At 36.8% G+C, this 25,551-nt stretch overlaps 3 protein-coding genes across 5 annotated transcripts; 2 read left to right on the forward strand and 1 right to left on the reverse strand.

Moving 5' to 3' along the window:
• Positions 1–23: 23 nt before the first annotated feature.
• On the reverse strand, positions 24–4,049 carry yipf2 (Yip1 domain family, member 2). 2 transcript variants are annotated; one of them, XM_063018790.1, is made up of 9 exons: positions 3,833–4,049; positions 3,577–3,632; positions 2,467–2,621; positions 2,277–2,357; positions 1,904–1,991; positions 1,680–1,796; positions 1,264–1,430; positions 848–1,030; positions 24–511 (listed from the first exon to the last, which is right to left on the reverse strand). In XM_063018790.1, exons 2-9 carry the CDS (start codon positions 3,599–3,601, stop codon positions 410–412), a joined length of 918 nt encoding a protein of 305 aa, XP_062874860.1. In that variant the 5' UTR covers positions 3,602–3,632; positions 3,833–4,049; the 3' UTR covers positions 24–409. The 2 variants fall into 2 exon arrangements, with proteins under 2 accessions (XP_062874860.1, XP_062874859.1); XM_063018789.1 differs by having other exon boundaries at positions 3,577–3,635.
• Positions 4,050–6,891: 2,842 nt separating this feature from the next.
• Positions 6,892–9,534, forward strand: timm29 (translocase of inner mitochondrial membrane 29). Of its 2 annotated transcripts, XM_063018967.1 has the most exons (3): positions 6,905–7,133; positions 8,033–8,123; positions 8,460–9,534. In XM_063018967.1, the coding sequence occupies exons 2-3, from the start codon at positions 8,114–8,116 to the stop codon at positions 9,122–9,124; spliced, it is 675 nt and encodes a 224-aa protein (XP_062875037.1). In that variant the 5' UTR covers positions 6,905–7,133; positions 8,033–8,113; the 3' UTR covers positions 9,125–9,534. The 2 variants fall into 2 exon arrangements, with proteins under 2 accessions (XP_062875036.1, XP_062875037.1); XM_063018966.1 differs by lacking the exon at positions 8,033–8,123 and having other exon boundaries at positions 6,892–6,991.
• A 10,690-nt stretch (positions 9,535–20,224) lies between these two features.
• slc25a23b (solute carrier family 25 member 23b) lies at positions 20,225–25,053 on the forward strand. The gene is made up of 10 exons (XM_063018745.1): positions 20,225–20,425; positions 21,738–21,861; positions 22,089–22,176; positions 22,429–22,540; positions 22,629–22,787; positions 22,868–23,014; positions 23,296–23,409; positions 24,199–24,366; positions 24,630–24,780; positions 24,872–25,053. Exons 1-10 carry the CDS (start codon positions 20,225–20,227, stop codon positions 25,051–25,053), a joined length of 1,446 nt encoding a protein of 481 aa, XP_062874815.1.
• The last annotated feature ends 498 nt before the right edge of the window (positions 25,054–25,551 follow it).

A 25,551-nucleotide genomic window follows, 5' to 3' on the forward strand; every position in this document is an offset into this window, starting at 1 on the left:
ATAAAGTAAGACACCACACAGCATTAACAATTAATAATTTATCAACATTTATATACCACTGAATCTCTTTTTTGCATCAATCAAGAAAACAAACAAAAAATTAATAAAGAATACTTGACAAATATATGATTCTGTAGATTGATTCAAACTATGTTCTTTTCAGGAGCAGGACATACTGTTCAGAATATTCCTACCAACTTGTATAGCTCAACATATCCACATCCCAACTATGATTAGCTTCTACACTGCTTACAGTCTCAATCTGCTTTTTCATCCATGCAGTTACCATGAGCCTACAGAAGATCTTCATATATGAATAAAAGCTGTTAAATCAGGAGTGTGCTAACCAAAGGTTATGGTGAGATGTTAGTTGTGCACATTTCCACTCTTCTCTTTTCTTAAACACTGGTTAGTGAAGTTTCTTCATACTGATGTGTCCTGTGTGATTCTGGGTAGTTAGGGGAATTGTGGTAGGTCCAGCTATTTCCACTGCGGTTTGAAAGAAGTACATCTGAAACAAAAAACAACTATATTACAAAAAACACACAGATGTTTGCAAGTATTTATACCTAGCTAAAGCAGATCTGTCAAGCTGAAACTAAAGTCACTTTCAGTTTTTTCACCCCTTTGAATGAAGTCAAGTCAGTGATCAAGTCTTTTTATCTTTCACTAATAAATGGCTTAAGCTACGTAAAAGTACGTTCCATCAAAAAAACCTTATTATATTTTTGCAGTTTCTCAGTTCTTAGTATCCAGGCTGAACTAAAACCTAAATTCAGTGAATTTCACAAGGAAAAAATGTGTTTCTTCTTTACGTTTATGTGTGTTGCTGTTTACAGCGAGTCACCTTGAAGCCAATAGCCAGCAGAGCATGAAGCAGCACAATGGCTGTCAAAATGGAGAAAGCTGTCATTCTGGTGTCATCACGAACCGCTGGCCAGAAGGTGATGACCAACAAGGAGCCGGAAACCAACATAGCGATGACAATCAAAAGCCACTGAAGCCAGTCAAAAGGAATGATCCATAATATCTTTAAAAAAGTTACATACAACCATGAATCAGATTGTGTATTACATGCATGCATCCGGTTAGATTTTTTTATACACACATGTACAAATATTATCAATTGTTTCTCCTAATTTGAAACACTAAAAACTCTAAATTATAAACAAGAATTTAATCCAAACTATGGCATTCATAAAAATAATACTAAAACATAAAATATAAGTGGATGGGCAATAAACACACAAAAAAGAAACTCACTGAGGTGGGTATATAAATGAAGAGAGAGTAGCCGTAGACACAAACGGTCTCTAGGAAAGAGTAAGCGCTCGCCTGTCGAGCAGCATTCTGTCGCCAGGTCATAAAACCCCACACTCCCAGTGGTACGAGCCATGCATAGAGGAACACAGCAACCGCTGCAATGGTCACTGTCATAAACCAGAGCACAAATTCAACATCATAAGAAGAAACGACTGATTCTTTTATAATGCCTTGCTTTTTTTGTACATTAGGAGTAAATACACTTGTTAATTAGTGGCCAAATGAACAAATACATATGGAGTCAGAGGCCAGTGGCTAAGTGTAACAATAAAACCATTTTTGTATTCAGTCATTTAGATAAAAAAAAGTTTAATAAATGCCTAAATGTAAGTACAAAAATTTGATAATGCTCTCACCTCTGTGGAACTGTGGTCTGTAATGATATTTAGGATCATCCATCTTACTCAAAAAGGTAGAAATGTTTCCACTGATGGCCATGGAAAACACGAGTGTCACACATATCCAAAATGGTCCTGTGAGAAAATGTAGGTGCCATTAATTTCTTGTATTAAATCCAAAATAATTTTAAATGCTCAGTGACACCCTAACAAGTAACAGTAAAAAAACAATGATTTCTTACCATATAAATCTGGATTACTTCGTATGTGATGTTTGATGAAATTCCGCCCAGGCAGAGGTATAAGTGACCATTTGATCCTGTCCAACACCTAACGCAAATGAGAAAGTACATGACTGATAATATTTTGTTTCTCATTCATGTATTTCATTCATTTTTGCAGTCTGGAAATGGGGTTTGTATATGGTTTATGATAAAGCATGTCCGAGTTGTTCTGGCTCTTATCAGTAATGTTTTGGAGATGTTTTAATGCACCAGATGCACATAACTAAGAAATGCTGTTCTAACTACAGCGAAGTGTGCACATGTATCACCAAGGTGTATCTAGACAAGTTAGCCATAACTCAAAGATAAAAAAAAAATACATATACCATACCTGCACAGTGTCCACATTGAAGAAGGACTGGTAGTATTCAAATGTCCAGAAGCCACTAGATTGTTTTTCACCTCCAAGCAACTGAAATTAAAGTAGTGTTATTGACTGACAAAACATTGTTATTTAGAAAATTATAAATTATTTGTCATAGACTGAAGAATTTTTAATAAATTTTGGTGTAAAAAAAGACCTCCGAGCTCTCCTGCTGACTGTCCTCATCATCTGACAGGTTCAGTTTGACATCTTTTGAAGAGGAGGCTGAAATGATGGCAGAGCTGTAGCTGCTGATACTGACTGTTGAGGCACCTGGATCAACAGACAGGAGATCTTCCGCTTCTGCAAACTCTACAAAGATTAAAAACATTGAATGAAGCAGATAATGGGAAACCATAATAACTACAGTCTCACTGTAATGTAACATGTAGCTGTTTACTTTAAAGTAAAGTGAAATTACATTCTTTTTTGAAGTGGAATTACTTACTTACAGTTAAACTGACCAAAAAGTGCTGACATAAAAATGTAATTATGAAGTAGTTCTACACAGTTGGCCCTAAACCCCTGTTCGGCTATAATGTGGTTGAAATAGCTCGATAATTTGCATATTTAATCAAATTTAGTATAAGTAGCTATCGACAATAGAGCCACAGATCAAAAAAGCTTATACAGTAATGGTTTTAAGAAAACTATTGAAACATATGAATGGACTTGTCCTTTAGATTTATATTTACTAATTATGGGTACTTTGAGTATTCATTTTGTGTAGTCATAAAACTGTTTGTCTAATAATCTAATAATGCACATGTAATTAAATGCTGACTGTGGCTCTATCACTATTTACTGATATCAGATGTTATTAACTGAGCAAATATTTGATAAAAGGTAGATGTGTCTCCAGAACCACAATTCAAATAGATATATAATGATGATATATAATGAAACCAAATGTTTATTTATTTATTTATTAGGATTTAATGTCACATTGCACACACTTTGGTTGCATTCATGACAGAAACGGTAGTTACTCATCAGTTCAATATCAAACACAGTCATGGACAATTTTGTATTTCCAATTCACCTCACTTGAATGTCTTGGACTGTGAAAGGAAACCGGAGCTCCTAGAGGAAACCCACACAGACACAAGGAGAACATACAAACTCCACACAGAAAGGACCCAGGACCTTCTTGCTGTGAGGCAACAGTGCTACACATTGAGCCACCCTATGCTAGCTTTGAATCAAGCAGTACCACAGGGAGATTGGACCATATGTATGTAAAGTGAACCTTAAAAACATCACCCACCTTGAAACTTGAGTTCATCAGCCATGGTGTGAGATCAGGTCAGATCAGAAGTGAAGCTACTGTGGAGAAAAGAGAACATCTACAGTCAGACATGCTAAACACACGAACATATGGATGCTACCATGCTCTCTATCTCTCTATCTCTAGTTTTGAAAAACAATAGTCTACACCCAGTTCTCCCAGTCTGTGCTACACTAATAAAAGACAAAATCAGAACCTGAACCCATAATTCAGCATCATAAACATGTTCACTCACTCATTCACCAGCGATAAGCGTGTCACTGTCAGTCCTCTTCTAATTCACCCACAGCTCGCTCTGTTTTGTCCCTACACAGCTCATATATTAACATTTATAACCTTACAGGCTGAACTTATCCCACATGGCGAGCTGATATCATTAATATGTTAAACCCTGATGGTTTGGATAGATCATGTTTATGCTCCACGTCACCTATTAGCTCACTAACAGTTCCTGGTTGTCCGACATAGAGTCACGTGACTGGGGTTCCACTGGGGCAACGCAAGGGGGCAGCATTTCACTGCTCACGTCCACCTGAACACACTGGAAATCCAGAACTTCAGTTCCAAAGAGCCTAATGAGCAAGAACCAGGGTTCCTTTTTTTTGGGCACTCTTGTTGCAAACAAGCACCCCTTCTTGTGCAAAATAAAACATTTAAAGACACCCCATGAATTTATTGTAGTTATAAAATCTCATTTGTGTTTATTTATCATCTTATAGGAAATAGGAATATTATGACAAATAACTAAATACTTACAGTATATTTACTTATAGTTAAATGCTTAACTATATATAATTCGATATACATTTATGTCAAATTTTCCATTCAAGAGACCAGTTAAATAGGAAAATTACTATGACAAAGAAATAAAATTATGACAAATAACTAAATATTTACCAGCCAATGTACAGATTCTCCAGACTGTTCCAGACAGGTGAAGTTGAAGCAGCACCATGTTGAAGAAAAAGGTGTCAAAACAGAATTTGTTAGTTTTGTGTGCACCAACACAGCATACAGAACTGCAACTTATGTCCAAAAATTCATATGAAGTAGGTACAAGGTATTGTGATCAACCTAAATGTAAGATATTAGTATGTGATGCTGGTACCAACATATTGAAGGTTGGTAACAGACAGATATTAAGGAGAAAGAGCTACAGTTTCTTTAATGTAATGAAGTCAGTGTAACAGCTATGTTAAGCTTAAAACATGAAAATCATTGAAGAGTTTTATTAATTCTGAAATGTGTAAAATGAATTACTACTACTACTATTATTATTATTATTATTATTATTATTACTGCTATTATTACTACTACTACTACTACTACTACTACTACTACTATTATTATTATTATTACTACTACTATTATTATTATTACTACTACTACTACTACTACTACTACTACTATTATTATTATTATTACTACTACTATTATTATTATTACTACTACTACTACTACTACTACTACTACTACTACTATTATTATTATTATTATTATTACTACTACTACTACTACTACTATTATTATTACTACTACTACTACTATTATTATTATTACAACTACTACTATTATTATTATTATTATTATTATTATAACTACTACTACTACTACTACTACTACTACTATTATTATTTTTACTACTACTACTACTATTATTATTATTACTACTACTACTATTTTTATTATTATTGTTGTTATTATTATTACTACTACTACTATTATTATTATTATTATTACTACTACTATTATTATTACTACTACTATTATTATTATCATTACTACTACTACTACTATTATTATTTTTACTACTACTACTACTACTATTATTATTACTACTACTATTATTATTATTATTATTGTCATTACTACTACTACTACTACTATTATTATTACTACTACTACTATTATTATTATTACTACTACTACTACTACTACTACTACTATTATTATTACTACTACTACTATTATTATTATTACTACTACTACTACTACTACTACTACTACTATTATTATTATTATTATTACTACTACTACTACTACTATTATTATTACTACTACTACTATTATTATTATTATTACAACTACTACTATTATTATTATTATTATTATTATTATTATTATTATTATTATAACTACTACTACTACTATTATTATTATTATTACTACTACTACTACTATTATTATTATTATTACTACTACTACTACTATTATTATTATTATTACTACTACTACTATTTTTATTATTATTGTTGTTATTATTACTACTACTACTACTATTATTATTATTATTATTATTACTACTATTATTATTACTACTACTATTATTATTATTATTATTACTACTACTACTATTATTATTATTACTACTACTACTATTATTATTATTATTACTACTACTATTATTATTATTATTATTATTGTCATTACTACTACTACTACTACTATTATTATTACTACTACTACTATTATTATTATTATTACTACTACTACTACTACTACTACTACTACTATTATTATTATTATTATTATTACTACTACTACTATTATTATTATTACTACTATTATTATTATTATTATTATTACTACTACTACTATTATTATTATTACTACTATTATTATTATTATTATTATTACTACTACTACTATTATTATTATTATTATTACTACTACTACTACTACTACTACTATTATTATTATTATTATTATTACTACTACTACTATTATTATTATTACTACTATTATTATTATTATTATTATTACTACTACTATTATTATTATTATTACTGCAATTTCCTTCTGGGATCAATAAAGTATTCTGTTTCTGATGATTCTGATTCTGATACTACTACTACTAATAATAATAATTATAACTAGCATCCTTCTCTCAGGTCCTGGGTTTTATCTTCAGGTAGGGCGGTTCGGGTCCTTTCTGTATGGAGTTTGCATGTTCTCCCCGTGTCCATGTGGGTTTCCTCCGGGTGCTCCGGTTTCCTCCCACAGTCCAAAGACTGTGGACAATTTAGACAGTGAGGTGAATTGGAGACACTAAATTGTCCATGACTGTGTTCGATATAACCTTGTGAACTGATGAATCTTGTGTAATGAGTAACTACCGTTCCTGTCATGAATGTAAGTGTAAAAATGTAAAACGACGTTAAAATCCTAATAAACAAACATCCTTCTCTCATTATGTCCAGAACGGTATGTGGCAGTATTCACCTCGGTTGGTTCGGAGCCCCACAGGTTGAAACACACAGAAGAAGAGTCCGTGTGTTGTGCGGTTCGGTCACTAACATGGCGGCCTCGTGGTTACAGAAGCGGTGGTGCTCTGCTGTATCTGCGGCTGTTAGCAAGGGCACACGCTGGGAGAGACTGCGGGACAGTCGGGCAGGTGAGTGGGTCAATAGGAACGATTTTAACGGACCTGTTTGTTGTTGTTTGGTGGTGTGTGTGCTTTTCTAATGTCTCTGTCAGGAGGAACCGGTTGACAGCCTCATGTCTCTCCAGGACAGTGTATAACAGTGTTCCGGACAGTATCTTTGCTTTATTGTAGTTTTATTGTAATTGTTTTGAAGAATAAAGAAAATTAAACGTGGTTTGTACTTGTGTTAAGTTGTTGTGTTAATATGAAAGAACATTTGATGACAAACGGTAATAAAACATGCATAAAACACCATGACCTACTGTACATATATTGTACGGAACACTGTTCGGTGGTGCTGTCTCCGTTGACCTAACATTAATGGGTCAGTTGAGGTCAGAAGTAACACACACTCGTATAGGACACGTATTTTCAAACCTTCTTTCATTCAGTCTGATTTAATCCCTTCCTAAAAATAATTGGAGGTGAAAATGCTTACTACGACATTCCACATTCTATATACCATAAAATACCGTAAAATATTGTACTATTTCCACAATGTTTTAATACAGTATAGCTGCTTACTATTCAGTGATAATGTTACAATGACAATAGATGAATACTAATTTTCTACTTTTAAGATTACTGCCTTATCTGCTATAGATAAAGCAAATTCCAGTTACTTGTAACAATAATCCATACAGCACAAAATGATTCCATCACAAACCGAACACCTATTTAGATCCAAAGATGTCTACCATCTAGGGCTGTCCATTATTCTTTTATAATTCCCAATAATTGTATTGTATTTAAATAATAACTAGATATAAAATAAGGGTGTATAAATTAATAGTGCCACCAAACATCATTTACATTCCTATGGCATAAAACACAGGAGGTGAAAGCTTGTTTTTGTTAAACCATGTATAACAAGAAAAAAAAGTCAATTTAAGTGTGTTGAATCCCAATCCTAAAAATATGCACGTACAAAATTAATTGTTCGCTAACAGTCACTGCTTTACATCATGCTTTCATTGGAGTATATTTGCATCTTCTTTAACTGAACCTGAGGAATCACAGCGTCCCAGCGGTACTCAGTACCTGAGGAAAGTTTCACCACTCTGTCCAAAACTAAACAGTTAGCAGCTTCTGATGCTTGGATGTAAGTACTATAAGAAAACTTGACTTACCAACTTTAGGTAAGTTATTAAAAGCCACGCATTGTTGTAAAATTGCCACCATTCCATCCAGAGTTTAATGTCCACAGAGGGATTGCGATCCAAATCTGATTTATAGAACATTTGACTATTTTGTTCTCTTTCATTAGATGGTTCCCTATATCAGCAAAGTATTCATTTCAAATCCACAAAGACTTCCAGAGAAGCAGATAAAGTTGCATTTTGATATTTGTTAATGTTGTTTATTGAACACTAATGTGAAATGCAGCACTTGTAACCTGAATTACATCTAAAATCTGTAAAAATGTTTTGTTTGGTAGGTGTGTGGTGCCGCAGTCTTCTGAGTGACTATAAGGAGGCGTGTCGTGAAGCGATATTGGGAGCTTATGAGCGTCCTTTTAAAGCATCAGTCTATGCAGCTCTGATTGGAGGAGCATATGCCTGTTACTACACTAATCCAGATGACACGTCTTTTCAGAGCAGAATACTAGAGACCTCTAACAAGCTCGCCCTGCTCTCTCCCTGGATCCGCAGCGGAACATCAGATGGACATGTACAAAGCCTGGTCAGGCTGCACAACGAGGGCCGTTTGCGCTACGTCAGTCTGGGCATTGTCTCACTGGCCTATGTGGCAAATTATGACCCTGAGAGCAGCTTGTATGAGGCAAACTGCTCTGCGATCTCTATGCCCTGGGCAGAGTTTCACAAACATGTGCTGGATGTGGGCTTTGTTGGTCGTTGGTGGGTGTTGGATCAGAAGATGAAGGACTTTGATATAAACGAGGACGAGTTCAAGCATCTCCCTTTAACTCTGCTGGGAACAGTGCCCCCTACAGCCCAGGAGACTGAAAAAAATGAGAGACTGCACCAGGAGTCCTGGAAGTCATTGGTGGTGAAGGTGGAGGAAGAGATGGACAGTGTGAATAAAGAAGGGGAAGTTACAGAAATATTAAATAAAGAGAGCAAAGCAGAAAAAAAGCTGTAAGACAATTAACATAATGTGATAAAGGACATGTTGTCAATCCTGTGGATGTGCAACAAGATGAATTCACTTGTACTTCAATATCTAAAGTCAAATAATCTCTGAAATTGTTGCCCATTAACCCACACATATATGCTTCACTAAGTCACTTTTAATTGGCCGTATGAGGACTTTGAGAACTTTAACACGTGATTAACTAATCATGTAGTTTCTGCAGTGACATTTTTATAATGTGGTAAAATGTAAAGTGATGCACAGCCCGAGTCTATCGAAACTGATAGCTATGTGCTGCTATTGTTATAATTAATTTATTACTATTGTGTAAAAAAGTATATAATCTTAATTTACATTGTAATGCACAACAGTGCGCTTAAAGACTCCCTACAAATAAATTGTACTCTCCAATGATAAATGTAAGTGTGGTTTGATATTTAATGTTCTTTAACTGTTTCTCTATGTGATTAATACCAACTGTTACATTATACAGCTATTTATAAAACTGTATAAAAAACAGTAACACAAAATAATAGAATAATTAGATTTAATTGAACGTCTATTCAGAATCTCTTGCTAATGCAGACATATCTGTAGCTATTTACATTACAACTAAGCAGTTTTGTTTAATATTTTGTAACCTGTATCCCCTCGACTTGACTAACTTTTGGCTGTAAACAAATCTTTGTGTAATCCTCTCTTTTCCTCCATTAGTTCTGCTTGCACAACCCCCCACCGACAGGCCGTTTTAAGATGGCTGATATTGATCCTGTGGTTCTCCATGCTGTGTTGGCTCTTGTTTCTGGTTAGTATTCAGTCTCCTAGAGATAATGGATCAACTTGATTCAGTGATAGAAAAGTGAGATTGAGACAGCAGAAGTGGTTTGTTGCGTAATGTTTTGTTTGGGTGCATGAGTACAAATCATCCTTTAAATCTTTGTTAACGATAAAACAATAAAATATTCAAAATTACATTAATGACTAATATAGAAAGTACATATTTAAGTACATAAAAATCTATTTTAATGTTTTAAATATGTTTTGCCTTTAATTATGATGGAAATATATTGTTCCTAAAGTACAATGTCTTTTTTAAAAGTGTTACTCAGTAATTTACATTCATAAGTGTAAATTCAGCCTTGGGGTGGGGGTTGGTTTTGGAAAAGATCCATCTGTGCGGATGAAGCTTTAGCTCTACTACTTGGCTGACAATAATGCGTTTATGAAAGTGGTATAAGTAGATACTGTGGCTCCAAATGGCATATTGCTGTACCAAGTACTCCTGAATTAGAAATTACTAGTATAATTCTATTAGATTAGTTAAGTCAGTAGTATGCAGTTTAGGATTAAATTTGATTTATGAGGGGCTGCAAATACAACCGATTCTAGTTTGAGTTGGAGTGGCATGGTTTTGATTTTCACCTCTGATCACTGTCTGTTTGATGTTTTTACCTATATGTGCAAAGGTTTCCTCTGGGTACTCAAAGTTCCTTTCACCTAACAAAGCAAGCAGAAGGTGGAGTTGCTATTCTAAATTGCTTTAAGTGAGTGAATAGGTGAGTGTATAATGCCCTGAAGTGAACTTGCACTCTCTCCATGGTGTATTCTTAGCTTGTGCCCGGTCTTTCTGGGTGGCAGCAGATCCACTTCAACCCTGCCAAGATGAAATAGTTGGTAAAAATGAGTTAAGGATAGTAAAGTGTGAGTTGTTAACTATTAATTACAGTGAAAAATAGTAACCTAGTTACTTACTGTCTAATTATTATTATTATTATAGATTTTTATTTGTTAAGCATATACTCAGTATTAAGCTATTAGTAGTTTTTACTAAGTATCAACAGTTTGTACCGTTGATTAATGCTTTGAATACAGATCTAGTTCCCATTCTCAGACGTGTCTATACTGTCTGGGGTTTGTTTTCTTGGTAATGCACTCTCTCTGGATGCAGGATGGCACTAAAAGTTCTTTCTTTATCAGTATGTAACCCAAACCCAACTGAGAACAGAAACAAAGATAATGTAATTAGGCCAGTGCTAACCAAATGATGACATTAATGTACATTTACAAATTGTCCATTGCAGTGGTGTGAGGGCCACAATACTGCAGAGCGTGCTACTCTATATAACACACCATGTTTATCTCATCAGCTGAATAATGATGAGACCAGTGGTGGTCTGTTAAAAGAGAAGAAATTAAATTGTTGAGTTGTAATGACAGGGATGTTAAAATTATTTGTTCAGTAATTTTGTCTCTGAGCACAACTGACATGAATATATAAACTGAAGGTTTATGAAATCATGATATGAAAACATGATTTTAGCCTTTTTAAGACTTTCATACATTTTATGTACTATTAAGATGTATAAAAGCAAAAATTCTTGTCTGATTTTAGCCCTCTTTCATGTTTTATTCATTTTTACATAATCTGCTCAAATTTATTCCATTCATCCGGAACAGAAGCTTCCCCCACCTCACTCTGATTACTGACCCACGCTGTCAAATGTGTCTCAGTGGTCAGTGTCAGACATATACGGTGACTGCAGTCAAGGCTTGTAGTAGCCAGTTCAGGCCAGACGCTGCTAGAAAAGGTTGGGTCAAGGGTCATGGGGTAATGCGAGTGGGGTCTGGCCATGGGTTTGAACTGAATGACCCTAACCTCACCACCATACAATTTAACTCATGGGTAAAAGACTGAGAGAATATCGACAGAACAAACATAAAATGAACAAGTATAAATGACATGGTATGTATTTTAATGTTATATACGGGATGAAAACTGTTCATTTATTTGCCCTCAGTAACTGCTTCTTCCAGATTAGTCTTACAGTGGGTCTGAACTCTATCCCAAGAACACATTCCAGACAAAACAACTACATATTCAACATATTGCTTTTTGTTTCATGCTGTTACGGCAGCAATAAGGAAAAACCTCCTCAGTTCTTACCTCTCTCAGACATGGTCAGTTTTGTCTGTTTAGTACCCAACCAGGCCAGCAGCACTGCTGATATTCAAAATCAGGAGCTTGAGCTTTTTGTGATGGTTGGCAATGTTTTTAACCCCCCCTTCAGATTTAAAAAATGCATGGAAGGTCCAAGTCCATTGATTTAAGCAAAAAAGCCTTGAAAGGCTGGGCTGTATGACGCACATTGGTATTAACATGCCATAGTTTTAGTACATGTTAGGCTGCCAGAATGTTGGATTAAGATGAATGACGGGTCTCTGACTAAAGTACACACTGCATGTCACACCTTATGCTGATAAACTGATGTCAAACTGTCAAAGTTGAGGCTATTGATACTTTTCAACCTGTAGGGGGCACTAACCAGGATTTTACCATTGAAATGTATTGAATTTGACATACAATCCAGCTCAAACACCATATTTTTAAGCAGATATACCCTTCTAATGTCTGTCCACAAGATTTATATTAAAAAAGCACATAATTTATCCTCTGTATTTTGTCTCAGAGTATTTTAGGTCAGTAAAAAACTAAAGCTAAAAACTCACTTTTTCAAATTTTTAAAAACACTGACTTTATAGCGTTATATTGCTCATACGACCTGCTGTTTTGTATCTAGAATGTGTTCAGAAAAAAACAGCAGATAACTAAGTTGTAAATTTCATATCATTTATATTGCTCTATATTTTATGGTTTATATATTTATTACATTTATACTGTCTGACTAAAGCTCTACAAAGTGTTATGGATCAGTACTGTGTATCATTATCAATTAAGCTAGCATGATCATGTCAGTGTTTTTACAGCACATTTTTATTAAAGGGGAAAACAAAATTTATTTATCCAAATTTGTATTTTAACAAAGGCCCAAATATGTGTAATGGCTCACAAAATCCAAAGGGTTAAATGTCTGACACTGTGATAAAAGTGTGTGAGAAAAAGCCAGAGCAGAGAGGATGGTGAGAAACAGGAAGGTATAAATATAAATGTCTGTCTGGTGTGTGAAAACGGGTGACAATGGAAAAGAAGGCAGACAGAGCATGTACATGACAGAGAGCGCATGCGAGAGCTGGGGAGGGTGGGAGAGAGAGCGAGATAGAAAGAGAATATAAGAGAATGTGATAGCAAAAGAGAGAGAAAGAGACAGAGAAAGTGAGATAACATGAAGGAGTAAAAGAGAGAGACAGAGCGCATGTGAGAGCTAGACAGACAAAAAAAGAGAGACAGAGAGAACGATGGAGAGAGAGCGAGAAAGAGAGAGAGGGTAGGGTGGGGAAGAGGGTGTCACAGAAGGGGGAGGGAAGAAACCAGAGGAGGGAGAAGCAGTGCTTGCACAATTTTCATTCAAACTAACAGAGCCTGTGTCCTGGTTTGCACTTCTCTCTCTTCATCTTTTCACACATGCACAGGAAGAGCAGCCAGTCTTCGGCTTAGTTTGCACCCAGGTTGACGGATTTGGAGAGCACAGAGGTCAAAACGCAGGAAAGGAATGGAAAGAAGAGTGAGAGGCGTGGGATCAAAAAAATGTGGCGGCACGGTGAGAAGTGAATAGTGAATAGAAGGAAGGGCAGAGTTTTAAAACTGTAGAAAAGAGGGACTGTGGGAGAGGACAAAGGGAGGGATATTCAGAGATAGAGGAATGCAGGTTTGCAGAGACATAATTCGACGTACACAGGGACAGAAGGAAAACAACACAGACCAAGAGTCAGACTGGGTGTATGCAGTGCATCTGAGCCCTCTGAGAGGAGCTGGGGTAAGTGCATTCTACATTATATATTGTCTTACTGTCTCTTGGATATTCCTGTTCTGCAGCTTCAGAAGATATGCATTGTCATGGCCAAAGGTAGCTCTTCTAAACCTGGCCCAAATGTGATGTGACATTGATGACAAGTGTTGCTTATATGCTCGGACATCACTGCCAGAGGAGGCTAATGTGATGTTATCCCTAATGGCATGCATGAACTCTGTATCCACATGTGTTTCTATGCAATTCCAGCTCATGGACTTACCTGTGACTGAGCTCCATTTATTCAGATTTTAAACTTATTACGATTTTAGATGGACCTGATGTCTAAGGCACTATTATCTGCGTGTACATGCACAGAGGTGCTATTAGTCCCTGGTAAGTGAATAACAATTAGATTATAGTATTGATCTTGTCTGGGGAAGGTAGAGATAGTCCCAGTCACCCAGACATGGGGGAGGGACACCACCAATCATATGAGCAAAGACATCTTAATCAATAACTGTCACTCATCCAATGCAAAACTATCAGCTTACTCTGCTTTTGTAGGAACCTGATCAAGGCTGTAAAATTTAAGGCTGTTTTTAATGTGTGCATGTATATAACTGTACTTACAAGACACTTTTAATGAAATAAATGATTTGTATATAGCTATTACAAAAAACGAATGACTTTTCAGTTTGAACATATACCACACTTCCAACAGTCCCTGTCCATATGAATATGTTTTTCGCCTTAAACCAGCCAGAATACCTTAAATATGCTAAAATAAACATGCCAGCCTAATAAGTGGCAATAATACATAATCATATTTGATGTAAAACTCCTGGTAACAAACATTATGAGCATGCATGCTGTGCAGTGTATGAACCTCTTGATGGTCGTACAAAGTGGAACACAATGGAGCACCTTCATCCAATTGTGTGCCTACACAATTATCTAATTTCAAAAGCATGAGTTCCTTTAGATTAACCCTCATTTATTTTCTTTGTTAACATAATTAAGCTATAGATTGTTGATAAACAGCCTCAGCAAGTACATACTTATATTTACCATGAAACAGTACATCAGTCAGAACATTTATTTAATGTTGAATAAGTAATAATTGTCCCTGATTCCATTTATTTTCATATTTTGTTAATAATTGGTCTATTTTGTCTTTCTGACAGCTCTGCTTGGGACACAGATTTAATTAAACAAGGCATATATTTCTCATATGTTTCATATGTTTTCCAATAATTGACTGTACAGTTTTGACTATGTGATTTACTTTACTAGCTTACCAAGTCTAGTGTAGCATAATTAGCATAATAAAGCTAATAAACACTGTTATTAAATTATTGAACATTTTTATTAACCATAGGTATAAATTAGGGTCCCAATAAAGTTGTTAGTGGTCTTATCAACCTGGACCCCATTATACTAGGGCAATCAGTGCAATTGCACCCACTGCACTACAAAAGTTATGCCCCTGGTTTTAATATAATTGACTTTGTGAATCACTCCAAGCTGCCTAATATTAATAATATTTTAGGTAAAATCCTATGCATATTCATTGTAGAAATTGTAAATTATTATAGCTATTATACTATATGTGCATAAAAATAGCCGTAGCCTTTATACTGAGAAAATATACAAATGTGCTCTATAAGAGCAGCAGACTTGGCCATGACTGCGTTGAACCCACTTACCAGAGGTTCATGAGTTCAACTCCCAGGTGGAGGAGGGCCTGTCTCGGTAGTCTCATTCTTTTTCTGTGACCCCCCCCCCCCCCCCCCCCCCCCCCCCTTTCTGAACATCATATGCTCAGCCACTGCAACGGCTGAACAAACACACAGTCACTAAGCTATTTCATTTATGTGTGGCACTTTACTCACTTATTCCACCACTCAAACCCAAATGCACTGACTATAGTTACTTCTGCAGGTCTGCTATGGTTATCATGCTATTTCAGTATATTATGTGACCAAACGAGTGTATTAGTCTCAATCTTATGTGTGTGTGTGTGTGTGTCGACCTTGTTGAACCTGCAGAAAAAAAATGGACGGTCAGTACCAGACAGCCTCTCTTTCATAGGAAATGAGACCCTTTGACCTTTGCCAATCACTCCATGTCTGGAAATGCAAAGCCTGGAATCGATCAATTCCACCCCCTCCCAGACATGCACTCTCCACCTCCGCTTCTTTGCCTCCCTCCTTATCCCCCCCCCCCCCCCCCCCCCCCCAACTTTTCCATTTTTGACCATGCCGAGTGGCCCCTTCCCATTTTCCTGCTCAAACCTTGGCCCCCACTCCCCTCCCCCAAAATCAGATAATAGACCGCGTGTTGCTTAGACTATGTTTCAGACCGCGTGTAGACTCTGGGTCACTGGTATATGACAACCACACAAGATCAACTCTACGCCACCTAGGAGACTATGTGTTGTAACTGTGAGTATGTCGCACCATGTTTAGAACCTTGCTGGTGAACATAAAGTCTTATTTAAATTAGAGGAAGTTTTAGAAATTGTGAACCAATCAAATTATCAGATGTGGTCTATAAGCTCCAGCTAGATCCTAATAAGTGCAGGGGGCTCACATTAGCGTTTTCATTATATGTTTAATAATTTCACATAACGCCTTTTGCCTGCTCATTGAAATATATTTATTATGTCATCATGTGGGTTTGGGGGTTGGTGTGGGCAAGTAAACTGTTTTTTTGTTGAGTTTTTTTTTTCAGCACTAGTGTCCTGGGGACCAGGGTTCAATCCTTGCCACTGGTCACTGTCTGTCTGTGTGGGTTTCCTCCAGGTACTTCAGCTTCCTCCCAATTAACCTTATATGAGATGCTGTGAACATTCAACGCTGTCGGTGAGTTTAAAATGTGAAAAACCATCAAGTGTTGGGTGTACCCTGCATCTCAAACTTGCACCTACTGTGAAGGTCTTGTATGTCACAAGGTTAAATGGCGTGGGGCTCTTTGCTGCCAATCTGGCCAAGATAGTTGCTTGCATGGTCATATTCACCCATTCTCATACCAGGGTACCACAATTCACATTCATTGCTGTCGGTGGGTTTTTTCAAATTGACTCACCGGACAATGGATGAGAACTGTGGTCTTCTGCTTCTATCGCTTTAGTGACACAAGAGCTTATTTATTTTGTGTATGATTGTGTTATTTTTGTTGATATGTATTTCACTGTATGTGTAGAAAAAACAATAAATAAAATCATTATAAAATATTACACAGTTGTGTGTTGATTGTGTTTTTTTTTCTTTCTTATGGTATTAAAAGAGGTTGTGACTCAGTGGCGCAACAGGTAAAGTTTGTGCTGCAAAAGATGCAAACCTTGCCTTGATAACTGCAGCTGAGTTAGTTTGTCATAAGTTTTCCTCTGAATAGCCTGTTTTTCACCTGCCATGCAACAGGTGGATTGTTAACTTCATGTTGTCCTTATTAATAAGTGTATGATGCCCTGTGATGGACTGGTGCTCTGCCTGGGCTGTATTTTCACCTTGTCCTCTTTAGATCCACTGCAACCCTGATCAGGATTATGTTTAAAGTTTCCAGGTGGTGCTGAACCACTCTGTCCATAAACAGAATGAAACGGTTTGCTACAGTAATTGAATAAAAGATTTGGGCAGTTTTAACAGTCATTTCTATCATATGCACTCTGCTCTTCAATTTGAGGGAGTTTAATCACACGCATGTTTTTCTACAATAGAAGTGAAACATCTTGTGGACCTGGCTCACTTAGTCCCATTATACTTCCCAACAAGAGGATGCCTTTGGCACACTTTATATCAGTTCAGTTTTCGATTCTTGTCATCCTGTTTTGCAGTATTGTGCAGTGTTAGAATGGCCTGCTTTATTTTAATTGGGTTCCATTTTGCTCAGTTAGTTGACAGGGGCATTAGTCCCAATTGGACACTGCAGAATCTTCCTTGCGAAAACACTACAGAATACAGTGGTAGCTAAATAGTTAAGGTACTGAACAAGTTATCATATGATGCTGGTTCAAGCCACATTATTGCCAGGCTGCTAATGATGTTTTATGTGTGCATGTGTGTATTTGGCCTGCACTACTAAAAGGATTAGGCATTTTTGCAATGCTAGAACAACAGCATGAGTTGCATTCACTATCGTTACTCTCTAGCTGCAGGACAGCAGTGATGAATGCTGGAATTAATTAGAAAAGCACTTAAAGAACCTCTTGGCCTGGATGAGGATGAGCTGCAGGGAGAACTGCAGACAATGAGGACATGAAGTGCAGGTCTTTAATGAATGAAGTCTGTGTCTTGAGAGACTAGTAAAGAAATTCCCACAATACATACATGTCTTACAAGCCAGTTTGTAGCTGCTAGCCATTATAACAAAATGTGGAAGTACAGTATGTACACAAACGAATTAAACAAATATCCCCCTTTTTTTAAACGAGCTCTTTCAGGCTAATAATTGCACAGAATTAATATGATTGTACTTGTTACATGCTTCTTCTTCTTTTACGCAGAAATGTAGGGCCACTTTTAGTAAAAAATTAAAGACGAGTCCAATATAAATTCACAGGCTACATAAACAAATTCTTTGTCAATTAACATCAAATGAAAAATCATTGCTCATAATGATAAAATGCATGTTTCATAATAAAATATATTAAACTACTGTAAATGTGAGGTTAGTCAGTTTGATTTATAGTTGGCTATAGATTACACATTTCCAAAGGCAAGGGGTAAATTAAGTATTGACTGAAGTTTGTGAAGTGTGAAGTCACTGTTGCTTAAAGTAAGTGAATTACAGTTTACAGTTTTCTCTTGCTATAGAGGAGAGCAACTCCTTATTAATTAACTTAAATCATAAATCATAATTGTTATGCTTTATGCACAGCAAGTTTATGGTTCTGTGATCACATACATTTGGTCATAATACCTTGACGTATAGAAATGCAGAAAATAGAACGTGCAATACTCTGACTTTACCACCAGATGGCGCCACAACTTTGTAAGGCACAGTATTAACTGTATTAGTATTGGTATAAGCTGTTTGTCAAATGTCTTCACTGTCTCTCAGGTAAGTTTAAGTGAGGACATAGTACACAAAATGTACACCAAAGCCTTAATTCTGTTTATCTTAGCGTTCTAGTTGTGAACTTGTGCTACATAATCAAATTACACACCAGCTTTAGCTCACAGCCAAATAACCTTCCGTATTTGGCAGGTCATGATGCAGCAAAACACCCCAAAGCATCCTTCTGCTACTTCACCATGAGTCCAGTATTATTTTGCATCTTTTGTATTGTGGAGTCATGGGCACAGAACGGTGTTGCTTGTTTTGCTTTATTATACAGTGTGAAAATTATGGCAAATCACTCCACTGTATATCTGGACCTATTTAAATACAGTATAGCTGAACATGGATTTAGGGGTGTTTCATTTCTTTAGGCTTCATTTGAATAGACTTTTAAAAACAAACTTTTTTTTTGTTCACAGATGGTGAATTGTTTGTCTTTTAGCATATTAATGTTTCAGGTGGAGTGGTTTCATTCTAAACCATAAAAAAAATCCATGACCATGCATTTGTGCCTTAACTATGACAACAGTCCAAGCAAGCAAAGAATTGAGAAAATAAGATAACGAAAATACTTTCTTTAAGATCTAATTTTTTTAAAGATTTATTGGTACTCTCCATAAGTCCAACACACTGACCAGTGTTATTATTAGAATGCATATATAATGTTACAGTATATATGACGCAGATGTGCTGATCTTTAATATAGCACATGGAAACTGATGAATCTGCACATGTAGGATAGAGAAAGATTAAAGGAGAAAGCTCTTGGAGGGATTCTGTTTGGACACTGAACAATAGCTATGAAACTGCAGACAAAATGTTTGCGCACCCCTGGTCAAATTTTGTTAATGCAAATTTTTTATTTTACTTAATGTAACATATCAAATGTGCCACAAGTTTTGCGCATATTTTACCTTGTATTGTTTTAATATGTCAATGCAGCACGTCGACAAGTAACATGTAGGTGTCTGGTGATTACACTTTTGCAAAAGTCTGTTAGACTTTATGTAAATGTACAGAGGAGATGATTGAGCTTTTGCGCAATGCAGGAACTCCTGAAGTTACGCGTCTCTGGTGAAAGTGTGGATGCTACAGATGAAGGGATTATTATTAGATCCAGAGACGCACAGACTGTCAGGATTAAAGCGCATATAATCTGAGTGAAGTGTTGAAGAAGCTGGTAGTTGTAGGACAGTTTGCAGCCACTGTACCCAGCTGCAGGTGACAGAGTTGGGTAGGGGTGGGACGATCACGATACAACTGGTTAAACAGACAGGCTGCAATTCGTAGAGACGATTTTGTCTGATCGCAGAAGAACCATTGGACCACATACTGGACTTGGGGAAACTCGGTGACTCTCATGGGAGAAACGAGGGCTTTGCTCTCCTGTGATTGTACGCGGGCTCGATGTAAAGAGAACGGCGCATCAGGTGCGGATCGGAGGAAAAGATGGACAGAGCTTTTCGATCAGCTCGATTTAAATAAGGATGGAAGAATCGACATAAACGAACTTCGTGTGGGACTCGCGGCCTGGGGGGTCGTGCGCCCTGACGTGGATGAGGTGAGCCATGCTTACTTACAGTAGTACTGTCGCCTCAAAGCAAGGAGGTCCTGGGTTCGATCCCCAGGCGGAGTGGTCCGAGTCATTCCTGTGTGGAGTTTGCATGTTCTCCCCGTGTCTGCGTGGGTTTCCTCCCACAGTCCAACGACATGCAAGTAAGGTAAAGTGGTGTTCAAAGTTAGCTGTTCGATCCCTGCCACTTGACGTATTTTACACTAGTTCATCTTTATGGTGCATGTAGAAAAGAGTGCAGGTGCTAGACTGAGTTATTTTAAAGATGTATGTAACTGCAGTGCAGGTTAGAGTCAGTATTTTATCTCTGAAGGAATCAGGCAGTGTGTATCAGTGCTGTGGCCGGGCTGTTAGGTTGTGAGAGGCTATTAGTCATGTGCTGTAATGCAGGAGAAGAGATTAGCACTTTCTCCTGCCAGGCTTCAGCAGATTCAGAGGCAAGCAGCTTATCATAGCATTTATATTCCAGCTTTTTCATACATTATGTTTAAAGCTAATTTTATATTTTAAGGTTTTTTAACAATTGTTTTGGTCTATAAATGAAGATGACAAAAGTAGCACGTTATAATTATCTGTGTGGGTTTATTTGCTGAATTTGCTGTATGTTGCCCTGTGATGGATTGACACCTTGTCCATGTTGTGTTTCTGACTTTTGCCCTCTGGTTCTGGGTGATACAGGGTCCACCATGACCCCGACCAAGTGGAAGTAAATAGTAAGAATTGATGAATCCATGAATTGATGCATTGAATCAGCTTTCAGTGTAAAATATCTATCTAGCTATCAAGCAGACAATCTAATAATTGTCTGCTTTAAACTTGCTTCAGGGTGGGAGTGATTAAGTAAATGGGCAAGTGTGTGTCCATGTATAATCCTGTCCATGATGTGTTTCAGCTTTGCATCCAGATAGATAGATAGATATACTTTATTTGTCATATATACATATACAGGTGTACAGTACAATGAAATTCTTTCTTCGCATATCCCAGCTCGTTTGGAAGCTGGGGCCAGAGTGCAGGGTCAGCCATCGTACAGCGCCCCTGGAGCAGACAGGGTTAAGGGCCTTGCTCAAGAACCCAACAGTGGCTGCATAGCATGGATTTGAACCGCCAATTTTCTGGTTGATAGCCCAAAGCTCTACCCGATAGGCTACCACTGTCCCTCCCATCCAGTGACTATTGCTGTCCTATTACATGGTCATCTCATGGTCCACACATATTTGTGTTGCTTTGCTTTTCTCACTGCCTCTCCATCATGCCTTACCTTTATTACAAACTTCACTGTTGTCTCTTATCCCTGCAGGTAGTGCGTGTAAGTGATACAAATCATGATGGCCTGCTGGACTTTGAGGAATTTACCCAGTATCTACACGCCCATGAGAAAGAACTTAGACTCATGTTCCACAGTCTGGACCACAACAATGATGGTTTGTATGCTGTTCACACAGATAAATGTAAAGTACTTACCCCTTACTAAAAATGCAAAATATCTAGCATTCCAGTACATGTCCTTATTTTAAAATATTTTATAATTTCAGTTATTTATAGGCAATATTACAAGCAGTGGGAGCTATTGAAGTGAACTGTGTTAAGGTTTAATAACACAAAAATGTATGTATTTTGTGTACCAATATCTTACATTGTTATTTCATAGGTCATATAGATGTGATGGAAATCCAGCAGTCTTTGCACAATCAGGGTGTGAAGGTGTCAGCAGAACAGGCTTCCAGGATACTGCAAAGGTTAGTAAGTAGAACTTTTGTTCCCAGGCCTTTAACATAAATCAAAAAAATTCGATATTGCTGGTATTCAGTATACTGGCCAAGTTAATGTGAACCTGAGCTCAAGCTATTATCAAAAATATATATATTAATAAAAGTTAATTAAAAAAAACACCTTGAACAGGTTGACAATCCATCACAGGGCAGAAACACACACACAAACACACACACACATATATTCACAAACACAGGTTTTATTCATTTTACTTTCAGTATGGACAGAGATGGAACCATGACCATTGACTGGACAGAGTGGCGAGATCATTTCCTGTTTAACCCATTCCACAACATGGAGGAAATTGCCCACTACTGGAAGCATTCTTTGGTCAGTTCTTAGTCTCAGATCAGCAAAAGAACATTTTACTCTATAAAAAACTCTGATTCTGATTACACTATGATGCTTGTTGCTGCAGATGCTTGATATTGGAGAACATCTAACAGTGCCGGATGAGTTTTCTGAAAGGGAGCGGAGGGCGGGGTTGGTCTGGAGGCAGCTAGTTGCTGGTGCAATGGCTGGAGCTGTATCCAGAACAGGAACTGCTCCCCTGGACAGACTCAAGGTGTTCTTACAGGTAAAGATGGCTAATTTTATCCAGTTTATCCAATACTTTTTTGGTATTGTTTTGGTACAGTGAGCATGTTTGTTTTTCAGGTTCATGGATCGGGGGGCCTTAGCATATGGGGCGGACTTCAACGAATGGTCCAGGAAGGAGGTATCCAGTCATTTTGGAGAGGCAATGGTATAAATGTACTGAAAATCGCTCCTGAGTCTGCTATCAAGTTCATGGCATACGAACAGGCAAGACATTTTATGATCTTGACCAGCATCAAAACAATATAATATGACTGAGTCTAAAAAATAGTTTATGTAAAAAAAAACATATTTTTAGTGGCTTTAGTTAAACTAGCCATTTTACATGGCAAAAGAGAAGTCACCAGTTAACAAGGTTTTAGGAGGAAATGTCATAAATTTTAATGACTTCATAGATGTTAGTACAATCTATTAAGTCAGCATTGATGTGTAGATAGCCATGTGTCACAATTCTCAGCTCTACATCATTTTTGTCCTGATAAATACAGATAAAGAGGCTTATTCAAGTCTCCAATGAAGGAGGCACACTAAGGGTGCAGGAGAGGTTTGTTGCTGGCTCACTAGCTGGAGTGATTGCTCAGACTATCATCTATCCCTTGGAGGTGAGAAAAGAAAAGAGAAAGAGCACGTTAAATGTTTTGTAGAGTTGGTGTTGTGCAGCATCATGTTCCTAAAGTGCTGGGTTTGATCCTTTTGTTCAGTCCTTGTTTTTGGAGTTATTTATGTTCTCTCTGTGTCTATGTGGGTTTTTTCCTGTACTCCAGTTCCCTCCTACCTCCCCTAAATATACAGAGGGTGGCTTGGCTATTCTACATTGCCTTTGAATATAAGTGTATGTGTAGGTGTGAAAGTGTGTTATAATTTTGTGTAAAGTGTTAAATATGATAAAGTGGTTACTAAACATAAATGGATGAATTATGTCCTTAACAAAGGATTTTCTATTTTTTCTGTTCCATGGCACTTGTATTTGTTTAGTAAAAGTGCTCAGTTTTGAATGGAACTTTTAATAAATAGTTGAGTTTTTAATAAAGAGCATGTGTTCATCAAGCACCTACATTGTCAGAGTTTAGCTAAATTTGGCTGATCTGTGTAGGCAGTGGGTGTCTCTATGTTCTGCTGGCCTGCATGACCAAAATAAGCTTTTGTGTAAATGCACCAGTGCATGATCTACCATTAGTGCTTAATTTTGCTGTTTACAAAGTAAACTGCACTGCCAAGAGCCAATCACCTCACTACTTGCTGAAACCGCTACCACATCCATCTTATTTCAGTTTTGCCAGTCACCTAATCTGTATCAGTATAAATCCACTTCATCACTTTATTAAGCTGACACATTTTTCTCTTTTTCATTCACCCCACTTTACAATTCTGCTTTCTGGTTTATTTTATAGGTATTAAAGACACGTCTTACTCTTCGAAAGACAGGGCAGTACACTGGCGTGGTTGAATGTGCAAAGAAGATTTTATCTAAAGAAGGGGTGCAAGTCTTTTACAGAGGCTATGTGCCCAACACACTAGGCATCATTCCCTACGCTGGCATTGATCTGGCTGTTTATGAGGTATGTGCAGTCTTATGGACTGTATGAAAATAAGATAACCCTTTATAAACATTCAGATTCTAAGTCCACCATGATAAATGTGTTCCCCCAACGTGTATATACAATTTTCATATAGTATTCATATAGTATTTACATTGTTTTTTTGTGTTGTTTTATGGTTATTCCTTGTTTCAGTGATTGTATGGTATTCATTTTTAATATCTTAGCTATTTCTCTATCCCTCTTTCTTTCGTCTCTCTTTAAATTTGATTTTTTGTACCCAGACTCTGAGAAATGCCTGGTTACAGAGATATTGCATGGGTTCGGCTGACCCTGGTGTTTTGGTGCTGCTTGGCTGTGGCACAGTGTCGAGCACTTGTGGCCAGCTAGCTAGTTACCCACTGGCCCTCGTCCGCACTCGCATGCAGGCACAAGGTAAGTGAGGGCCAGGAATGTAAACAAATATTGCATGGCATTGTTTTGTTTTGTTGATTTACATGCTAATATTAGATTTTTTTCTCATCAGCATTTACAGAAGGAGTGCCAAAGCTGTCCATGGTGGGTCAGTTTAAGCACATAGTTACCCATGAGGGCATCCCAGGCTTGTATCGTGGCATTGCCCCCAATTTCCTCAAGGTCATCCCTGCTGTTAGCGTCTCCTATGTTGTTTATGAACATATGAAAAAAGTCCTGGGAGTGAGTTCATAAACACAGTGACCAGGCTGCTGGGTGATCCCTACAAATTTTCTTTGAATTAAAGTTTTTGGACATATGCCAATCTGTTAGTCTACTTTGCCCATTCTGACTATGTTACAGTGCTTATAATTGATCTGCACTGTTGGCACTTTGTTGTTGTGATTTATTATGCAATGCATATTGAAAGAGAATGTCCAGTTTACTCTTAGTGTGTTAGGTGATAAATAGCCAAATATTAAAGTAACTATAAATTAGTCAGTGCTTTCCCTCTGCCGTCCTAAAAATTAATGTTTGGTTAGTAATCTCTATATCTGTCCTTTAAAAAGAATAGTCACTCACATTGCAATAGAAATAATAGTATTATTAATGTCACTGAATTAACAAATATTTAGGAACCAAGGTAGTCTTAACTCTCTAGTGGAAATAGGACTGATTTTGTGCACTAATTGTGCTCATGTGAAACTATGAATATTTAAATGCATCTGTTTGCAAAACCAGCGATACACGTTT

This window comes from Trichomycterus rosablanca, chromosome 22 (assembly GCF_030014385.1).
Source record: "Trichomycterus rosablanca isolate fTriRos1 chromosome 22, fTriRos1.hap1, whole genome shotgun sequence".
NCBI classification, from domain to species: Eukaryota; Metazoa; Chordata; class Actinopteri; order Siluriformes; family Trichomycteridae; genus Trichomycterus; species Trichomycterus rosablanca.

What these genes read in the sequence shown, in the direction of transcription:
- timm29 (XM_063018966.1), top strand. Translation starts at nt 6,895, where the DNA reads ATGGCGGCCTCGTGGTTACAGAAGCGGTGGTGCTCTGCTGTATCTGCG. An exon ending in ACTGCGGGACAGTCGGGCAG is followed by an intron (nt 6,992 to 8,459) that starts GTGAGTGGGTCA and finishes TTTGTTTGGTAG; the next exon opens with GTGTGTGGTGCCGCAGTCTT.
- yipf2 (XM_063018790.1), bottom strand. Translation starts at nt 3,601, where the DNA reads ATGGCTGATGAACTCAAGTTTCAAG. An exon ending in GTCAGCAGGAGAGCTCGGAG is followed by an intron (nt 2,358 to 2,466) that starts GTCTTTTTTTAC and finishes CTTTAATTTCAG; the next exon opens with TTGCTTGGAGGTGAAAAACA. An exon ending in AAGTAATCCAGATTTATATG is followed by an intron (nt 1,797 to 1,903) that starts GTAAGAAATCAT and finishes ATTTTCTCACAG; the next exon opens with GACCATTTTGGATATGTGTG.
- slc25a23b (XM_063018745.1), top strand. Translation starts at nt 20,225, where the DNA reads ATGGGAGAAACGAGGGCTTTGCTCTCCTGTGATTGTACGCGGGCTCGA. An exon ending in TGCGCCCTGACGTGGATGAG is followed by an intron (nt 20,426 to 21,737) that starts GTGAGCCATGCT and finishes TTATCCCTGCAG; the next exon opens with GTAGTGCGTGTAAGTGATAC. An exon ending in TTGATCTGGCTGTTTATGAG is followed by an intron (nt 24,367 to 24,629) that starts GTATGTGCAGTC and finishes TTTTGTACCCAG; the next exon opens with ACTCTGAGAAATGCCTGGTT.